The sequence below is a fragment of the Orycteropus afer genome, unplaced genomic scaffold, assembly GCF_000298275.1.
Source record: "Orycteropus afer afer isolate SDZICR_OR568_19922 unplaced genomic scaffold, OryAfe1.0 scaffold00831, whole genome shotgun sequence".
In the NCBI taxonomy this organism is placed as follows: Eukaryota; Metazoa; Chordata; class Mammalia; order Tubulidentata; family Orycteropodidae; genus Orycteropus; species Orycteropus afer.
In genome coordinates, this window is record NW_006922418.1 from 574,861 (window position 1) to 584,621 (window position 9,761).

The following is a 9,761-nucleotide window of genomic DNA, read 5'->3' on the forward strand; positions in this document are numbered from 1 at the left end:
ATGATCACAAGGGTTGGAGACACAGAAATCATCTCATTCTTATCAATTCCCATTCAAATTGGGATAGTAGGAAGTTAAGCAGAAGTAATAAAAAGAATGGGATCATATGGGAAATAGACCTTTGGAGATGGACCAAAACAATTTAGAATACATATGGATTCTACTTTTCATAGCAGCTTAGGTAAGGGAATTAGAATCTTAATTGTCACCAGACTCACATCTATCTTCATTTTCTTCATCCTATCATATAGTCTGCAAAGTCAAATCTCACAGAATATGTGCTTTGAGAGCAAGCAAAGACTGCAAGTGGAATACTTTGTCTATCACTGATGACCTCCTTCTGCCTGCAGATGAAATAGTGAGTACCAGCCATGCCTTCCCACAGTCACTCTCTCCCATCTCCCTTTCAGTCAAGTCACACAGGGGAAGGAAGATTTCTTCCCCCCTCAAGATACCCCCCAAGTAGGCTTCTTTCTCAGGCCCACAATCAAACCAGTCTCCAAGAATGAGAACTCCCTGTGCTCACTTGCCTTTGGTCATTAGCATTGGCAGTGGGGAGGGAAACATCAGGAAGAATTTCCTTAACATTCTCCAGGGGGCACTGGGAAGTACAGTTATTCCAATTGGCCTTTCCTCTCCTTATATCTCTAACTGCTACCTCTTGTCTCTTTTCGCCCTTCAGAAAAGCATGCCACATCAGTGGATAGAGGGAAACATGTCTGTCAGCTCTCAGTGTGCAGTGTGTCATGAGAACTGTGGCAGCTATCAAAGACTTCAAGATTTCCGGTGTTTATGGTGCAATTCTATAGTAAGACTCATCTCCTAACTAGTTAGGGAACTTGACTTTGGGAATAGAGGTGGCTTTGATTTGACTGTTCGTACATATAGATAGAGATCTCAGAGACCCATACCCCAAAATATAGATTATACTGATTCTATCCTATAGAGTTCAGTATCCTGACTTTCCTGATCTGGCTCTGGGGTCTTTGGGAGAAAAATTTAAAACTTTCATCTCTAATGATTCTTTTTTGGCAAGGCTTTCTAGCAACAGGGAAAAGTTTAACTCTCATGAGGCACCATGAGTAATTCAAAAATAAGTTCTGAGTCTACCCTCAATAAACTTTCTACATTACTTACTAACCAGTTCCCTAGAAACTTGTAAGCTTTGTTAATTAATAACAATTAAGAATATTGACACATGTTTTGAGTGTTTTCTGTGTATGATCTCTTTTAATCCTTATAAAAACCTTAAAAAGTAGGCCTCATTGTCCCCATTTTACAGACAAGGAAAGTGAGATTCATGCAGCCAGTAACCAGAAGATTCTTGACTCATACATAATTCTTTGAAGACTGTAACTACAACACTACAATACCTCTAGATAATGGTTCTCAACTGGGGGTCATTACCCCCTTCCAAACATTTGGTACTGCTTGGAGACATTTTTGGTTGCCACAACTCGAGGTGGGGAGAGGAGGTATGGGGAGAGACTTAGGATGCTGCTAAACCTCCTAAAATGTACAGGACATACCTTGATAACAAACTATCTGACTTAATATGTCAATAGCGCTGAGTTGGAGAAACCATGATCTATACTTTCCAGACTTTTAGACATTTCTCTCAAACTGATTATCTGGACAAGAAGTATATGATTATTCTTGGAAGACTCTGGTTGTCCTCTGGCTCTATTTTAATTACTTTTGAATAACTGGGACAGGTTCACACTCCTCAGGAACTGTGTAATAATAGTCCTTGAGGATCTTGGAAATCTGAAAAGAATGACCACTTGGGGAAAAGGCAATAGAGTCTCAGTTCTGTCATTTCCCTGCTGTTTGATCTTGGGGAAGACCCTTCACTCCTCTGAATTTTGGTGTCCTTGGTTCTAAAATGAGCCTAATAATGTCTCCCCTACCCCTACCACACACAATTATTATAAGGACTGAAGTGTGACAACATATTATTAGGAGTATCCCTCTTTTACTGCAAATGAGCTCCCCATTCTGAGGACCATTAAGATAAGGTCCTAGTATTAGTGGCTTCTCAGTGCCTATAGATGAGGATCTTCTGAAGGCCACCTTTGAAAGAATGAGTGTTTAGAGGTCACACTTAGGGACAACCCAGGCTCAGGACAGAAAGGAGGTATCCATGTGTGTCAGGGGCATGTCTGTGGCACCAAATCTCAGAAAGGAAGATTTGAACACTAGCGACCCAAGTTTTAGGACTAGAATTCAAGACTAATCAGTGTTGTTCCCCCCCCCCTTTTTTTTCCTCTTCTCTTGTTGTTTCAGGTGCATGAAGACTGCAAAATACGGTTTTCCAAGGAATGTTGGTTTGGACGTCATCGATCATCAGTCATTCCTCCCACTGCCCTCAGCGACCCTAATGGTGATGGTGGGTAGCTCAATCTTAACTTCAAGATTACAATGAGGAGTAAGGGAAGGGGCAAAGGAATGGAAAAAGGACTATAAACAAATTATTATTTACTAGTAAAACTTTGGGGGAAGTAGGAGTGTGTATGTGTGTGTGTGTGTCTGTGTGTACTAGATCATAGTGCTCTTACAACCTTTGAGGTGATGAAGGTTGGTGTGTAATGTATATGTACACAGACATATGCTCTGTGGCCTCTGTCTCTGTTATTTCTGACTGACAGAACTGATCTCAGTTTTGGTTTTTTTTAATAAGTTCCAGACACTAGGCAATCCTTGAACTAAGTTTGTTTGTGTCCTGGTGGTCAAAGTAGAACTGCATGAAGATTCTAGGTTATATTACTCATAAAATGGAAACTAACACAAGGGCTATCACCAAATCTGAATTTAACATGATCATTGCCCCAATACACTGAAGTAATGCTTTGTCTGTTCCTGGACACTAGTGATTTATTGATCACTCTATTCACAGGTGAATAAAGAAATCTAAAACATGGGCAGTGCCAGAGCTCATAGTCATTGTAGATCCAGGATATTGATGTAACATGACAATGAACAATTAAAGGTAGCATATGCTAAGTGCCAAAGCAATAATAAAGACACTTGGAGACCATAAAATGTTGGGAGTGTTAGCCAATTTAAGAGGTTGAGCAGGAAAGAGGTAATGATGGAATAAATTCAATAAGAGCAAACTTTGTATAGACTCTTCTATCAAGAAATATCCACTAAGTTAGAACAGAGAAAGCAGAAGCAAAGGAAAGGGGCATTTTGTTTAATTTTTGTGTCTTTTTTTTTTTTTTAAATATATGTGATATGGAGGCAGCATGATGTAAGACTTTTTAAAAAGAGGGGGAGTTCTTGGAGAAGGCCAGGCAACCATGGATTTTAGTGACTTACTAGTTAGATGACTTTGGATAAGTCACTTACATTCTCTAAGCTTTGGTTTCCCTATCTGTAAATGGGGATAATTGTAAGGATAATTTAAAACATGTATAGGATATATGAATGCAGAAACACAAGCCCAAAGAATCACTGTCTTAGTTATCTAGTGCTGTAACAGAAATGCCACAAGTGGATGGCTTTAACAAACAGAAATTTATTCTCTCACAGTTTAGGAGGCTAGAAGTTCAAGTACAGAGTGCTTGCTTTAGGAGAAAGCTTTCTCTCTGTGTGTCTCTTGGTCTTAGGAGGATCCTAGCACAGGGACCTTGGGTTCAAAGGATGTGCTTTGCTCCTGGCTTTTCTTTCTTGGGGGTAGTATGCCCCTTCTATCTGTTTGCTTCTTTCTCCTTTTATCTCTTGTAAGAAAAATGGTGTTGCAGGCCACACCCCAGGGAAACTACCTATACATCTGATCATTGCTGTGATGGGACTAAGGGTGTTGCATCCCACCCTTAATCCTCTTATACCTGATTGTCTTATCACATGAGATCACACCATGGGGTATCATTACATATCTGCCACATTACATAACATCATTACATAACTGCTAAACCACTGAGAATCAGGGCCCAACCAAGTTGACACAAATTTTGGGGAGTCACAATTCAGTCCATGACAACCAAAAAACTAAATCCCTAGTCTTAAACAACTAAAGCCCTAGTCTTCTAGCCTAATGAAAACTATCCCAAAATCTCCAAAGTAATGATTCAGCAGTTACATTCTTTGGCACTTGTTAGTAATGCATTTTTTTCAGTTCATCTTTCTTTCCTTACTTTTTCTTTACATCCCTGACTCTCCTTTCTTCCATCAAGCTGTTCATTTGTTTCTCCCATTACTCATTATTAAAAAGTGAGAGATGTCAAGCTCAAAATTACATATTAAGCTTAAAAGACCCAATCTGTTTTTACTAACACTCAAAGAAATTTAGAAATATAATATACTGATCATTGACATATTACTGGTTCACTATCAGGGAAGAGACACACTCCCCATTAATTTAAGTCTGTGTATGTTACCTTCACTCTCCATATGGTCAATTTCACTTTCTGGAGCAAAGTTCAACTCCTTCCTGGAATGTTTAATCTATATTTCTCAATACAGCAATAATTTTTAAGTCAATGAAATGTTGGTTCACTGATCATTTCTGGACCAGTGGATCCAGAGATGGATGAGTTAGCCTATTAGATTAATATATTAGATTTATAAATTTCTTAGAGTGTTAGTAAAATAGGTCAGTTGCCTATGTCTGTCTCCCACCATAGACTTCATCTTTAGCACTTACTTCAATACCTTTCTATATCATAGCACTTAACTCAAATCTGGGTAAATGGTATGTGCACAGTCAAGATCTGTTATATGTATTCATTAATATATTCACTAGCTGCTGCTTGTATGTAAGGCTCACTGCCAAAAAATCTAAAGAATAAGAGATGACTGAGCATCCCTGAGTCACATGGAGGCAAAATAGTGCTAGTGAAGTGGTTATCAAACTTGAATATACATCAGAATCACCTGGAAGGCTTGCTAAAACACAGATTTCTGGCCCCTACCCCAAGAACTTTTGATTAGGTAGATCTAGAATGGGGCCCAAGAATTTGCACTTCTTGATCCACAGCCTATACAACTATGAGACCAGAAGAACTAGATGGTGCCTGCCTACCACTGTCAACCACTCAGAGGGGGATGGATCTATGTAGGAGATCCTGGATAGAGAGGGAGAACAATGTGGAACAAAACTCAAAATCATTTGGGAAAAAAAGGGGGGGACAGGTTTGCTGGTCTGATAGAGCCTGGTGGAGCCACTGAGACTATGGCCCCTAGCTGCCCTTCAGCCACACCTGTGGCTTCCAGCCAAACAATAAATAGACAGGCATAAGAGTTGAAAATTTACCTGAGGTAGACACACTCCCTGGGGAGAACAATCATGGGAGAAAGAAGGGCTGTTTATGCATAGGGAGACAGCTCAGGGGGCAGGAGTTCATGGAGGGATGAACACAGGAAAGAGGTAACTATTGGGAGGAAGTGGGAGGAGAGCTATTGCATTGTGGTAAATTGTAGTCAATGTCATGAGACAAAGTGTATGTGAACTGCTGTATGGAAAGTGAATTTGCTGTGTAAATTTTCACCCAAATCACAATTTTTTTAAAAAAAATTTGCATTTCTAACAAGTCCCTGATGATGCTAATGTTGCTAGTCCTGGGAGCACACACCATTATTTACTAACTGTGTTACCTTGGAGAAATTATTTTACCTCTTTGTGCCCATCTATCACTTTGTTCTGTCAATTGGGAATAATAGTGATACTCTTAAGAGTGTTGCAAAGATTAAATTAGTTAACATTTGTAAAAGATAATCTAAAAAGTAGAAGAAGGAAAATAGCAAGCCAAACTCATGCCAATTTAGCATCCTTCTGTGGTGTGAAAAGAACAAATTTGAGAGGGTTTTCCTGGTTTGGGACACTGTGGTTGTGTTAATACAACTTAAAGAAGCATGAGCTTTTTGCGACAACCTCTTTCGGGCTGTTGATTCACCTGGAGTTTAAAGTCAACTAAGTCCCCTAAGCCCTTTTCGCACTTGATGCTGCCAAGCCAAGTCCCCATTGTCCTACTCTGGTGCAATTTATGTCCTTGAGCCTAAAAGCCAAACTTTATATCTATTTCTTTTGCATTTAATCTTCTCTACCTACTTAGCTCATTTTTTAATCTTGATTCTGTAGCTCTCCCTCCAGCTTTGGAAATATCAAAGTTGACAAGTAAGCCATCTATGTTTTCATTTGAATTTTTGGATGAAATTGTTGAATAGCACCAGGACCCTCTATTCTGCTTAACATCAGCCCATTCAAAAGCAATCTTGTGGGCACAATTATTTACCTACTTTATGCTATGACTCTGCCCAACAGTGTTACATTCCAACCCACAATGTCACCCATTTTTGTCACCTTCTTCATAAGACTCTTGACAAACATGGCCTTGTTCAAATGGAGATGTTCTCTGACTCTGAAAGAAATGCTATATGGGACTACACCTGTGCTCTCCTGGGACTGGCTTCCTGCCAATTTTGCTTCCTTTTGCCGTCACATCTGGGACCACTTTAGATTTGGTGCTGAAGTTCAAGTTCGAGTTGCCTTAATTATGCAATTACCTAGCAACTTCCTATCCCCCCCCAGATTATGTTATTAACAATTGCAATATGATGCTATTGTACATATAGAGCAATGAACATCCAGAGAAATTAAGATGTTTTTAGTAGGTTAGTGAGTAAACAGGGAAGACAGCCAGCTGTGCCACACAGCTGCATTCTCCTGTAGAAGTACTGCAGAAGGCATCCCATGCTCCAGGCTCTCAGATCTAAGAATGATTTCAACTACACTATCCTGTCTATGGGAGCTCTGGTAACACAGTGGCTAAGACATTTGCCTGCTAGCCAGACGGCTGGTGGTTCAAACCCACCAGCCACTCCTCGGAATGAAGGTTGGGCAATCCTACTTCCGTAGTGATACTGCCTCGGAAACCCAAGGAGGGGTCGCTATGAGTCGGGCTTGACTCGACGGCACATAACAACAACAACAACAACATCCTGTCTATGTAATTTATAGACAGCATTAGCATGTTTTTTCTTATTTATTAATTTAATTATTGACTAAATATATTCATATAGTTCACATTATTTTCATTTTAAATATACACACACATATACACACACACACACGTAATATTCAGTGAAAAATACTGCTCTTCTTTCTCTCATCTTCTCAGTCTCCTACAGCACTACCTCACCATCACTCACAAATAGTTCCTCACTGCCGTTAGTTTCTTGAATGTCCATCCATTACTTCTTTCTTATAGTAAATATAAACATTTATTCTTATCCCTCCTTTGTAACACTATGCACATTTTTCTGCACCAGGTTTGTTTGTTTGTTTTTCTCCTTCACAGTATATTTTGGAGATCTTTCTGTTTTTTTCACAGTTGCAAGAGATCCTATTATATGGATATACTATAATTTATTTAACCAGTCCCCTATTGATGGATAATTTGGTAATTTCAGTCTTTTGAAATAAACCATGCTGCACTTAACAGCCTCACACCTCTCATTTTACATATATATCTATATGAAAAATTCCCAAAAGTGGAATTTCTGAGACAGATAATATTCTATTGTAGTTTTTACACCATCAAATTGCTCTGTATAAGACTTGTGCCATTTTACATTTCCTCCTCAGTGTACAAGAATACATATTTCCCCATGGTCTCCTCAATCAAGTGTATTATCTAACTTTTGGTTTTTCCCAGTGTGCTACCCAAGGGAAAAACATGGTACCTTGGACTAGTTTTAATTAATATATTTCTTTGTATGAGTAAGTTTTAACATCTTTTCATCTTTAAGAGTCAATTTATATTTCCATTTCCCATCAGCATAATTCCTATCTTTTAAAGTTCATTTTTATCTAAACACTAGGAAACAGATTCGTTTTGTGATCAACTCATTTTGCATGTAAAGAAATGAGGCCCAAACACAGTAGTTTGCGCACTACCACTAATACCTGATCTATAGAAAGGGACTATTGCAAAGGGCCTTTGACATTATAATTATTGAGACATGGACAGGTTTATTCCAGGTCCTCTGGCAGGGTGGGTCCTTGCTTCCAACCATAGATCACAGGTCCACTAGATATTGACAGGAAGCTGTTTCCATAAATCCTTTAATTGGGGTACATACCCAAAGTCACACACTCACCTGTAGGGTGTTGACAGGAGGAGGCTGAGTGAGGAAAGGAAGCACAGAGCAGAGTCGGGTTCTAAAATCAAGGAGATGTAAGTAAGCCTGGGGCCAGGCTGGGGCTTAGATCTGCATTTTTTGCTAGTACATTAAAAAAAATCACCATTTTTTAAAATTATTTGGAGTTATTCTTAACACCACCTCTGATACTATGCCTCCTATACATGCAGTACTAGTGTATTTTTTTTTGAAAGATCATTGCACCTAAAGCATAATAAAAAAAAGAATAAATAAATAAATAAAAATCACCACCTTTTGACTGCTTTCTTTAAATATCTTACATCCTGCCCCTAATGTTTCAATTCCATACTGAATAGTCTCACCTTTGCTTTTTGTTTGTTTTGGTTTCTAAAATTTTTTAAATTGTGATTTGGGTGCAAATTTGCAAAGCAGATTCATTTTACACTCAAGAGTTCATACACATTTTGTTTCATGATCATAATCCCCACAATGGAACACCTCTCTGCCCATCTCCTCCCTGTGATTGCTCCTTGCCTGTGTCCTTCCGACTTAGGACTCATCATTCCTGTCTGTCTAGTTTTCCCCCTACGCAAAGGCTGCCTTTCTGGATCTCTCACAGTTGGCAGTTCTAAGGGGTGTATCTCCTTGTGGTAGGTGTTCAGCTCATGGGCATTTCTATTGTTTGGCTGAGAGCTAACTAATGGGAGTGATTCCACTCCAGGTCCAAAGGGTAACCCAAGGCAGTAATCTCTGGACTTTTCACTAATGTCTATCTGACAAGTAATTTGAGTCATTTTGGTGTTTTTGGATTTTGTTCCACATTTTTCTTCCCACTCTATCCAAGATCTCCAATTTTGATCCCTTTCTGAGTGGTTGAGATGGTAGCGGGGCACCATCTAGTTCTTCTGGTCTCAGAGTCATATAGTCTGAAGTTCCTGTGGTCCATTCGATGGGTCCAGGAGTGTGAGGACTCCTACATTGTTTTTCTTTTTCAATAGTCCTTTGCTTATGCGAGCTCTCTTTCCTTTCCATTTAAAGTTAGGGATTGGTTTTCCCATGTTCTTAAAGAATGTTTATGGAATTTGGATTGAGATTGCATTGAATATATAGATTGCTTTGGGTAGTACTGACATTTTCACAATGTTGTCTTCCTACCCATGAGGATAGCATGTTGTTCCATTTATGTAGGTCTCTTGTAGCTTTTTGTAGTAGTGTTCTGTAGTTTTCTTTGTATAGGTCTCTTGCGTGCTTGGTAAGATTTATTCCTAAATATTTTATCTTTTTGACAGCTATAGTAAATGGTAATGTTTTCCTTACTTCTTACTCAGAAATCTCTTTGTTGATGTGGAGGAATCCTACTGATTTTTGTATGCTAATCTTGTATCCTACCACTTTGCTGATTTTTCAATTAATTCCAGTAGTTTTCTTGCTGAATATCTCAGGTTTTCTGTATATATAATAATATCATCTGAAAATAGATAGTTTTACTTCTTCTTTATCAGTTTCAATGCCTTTAATTTCCATGTTTTGCCTTTTTGTCCTGGCTAGGATTTCCAACACAATGTTGAATAGAAGTAGTGATAGAGAACATCCTTGTATGGTTCCCATTCACAATAGGAATGCTTTAAGTCTCTCTCCATTGAGAATAATGTTGG

General features: G+C 38.8%; 1 protein-coding gene across 1 annotated transcript in view; it reads left to right on the forward strand.

Moving 5' to 3' along the window:
- The window catches only part of DGKK (diacylglycerol kinase kappa), a 436,632-nt gene that overhangs the window by 279,862 nt on the left and 147,009 nt on the right, over positions 1 to 9,761 (forward strand). Inside the window, exons 6-8 of the mRNA XM_042783287.1 lie at positions 252 to 358; positions 683 to 808; positions 2,287 to 2,389. Coding sequence (XP_042639221.1) covers positions 252 to 358; positions 683 to 808; positions 2,287 to 2,389 — 336 coding nt within the window. The remainder of the gene's footprint in view (positions 1 to 251; positions 359 to 682; positions 809 to 2,286; positions 2,390 to 9,761) is intronic.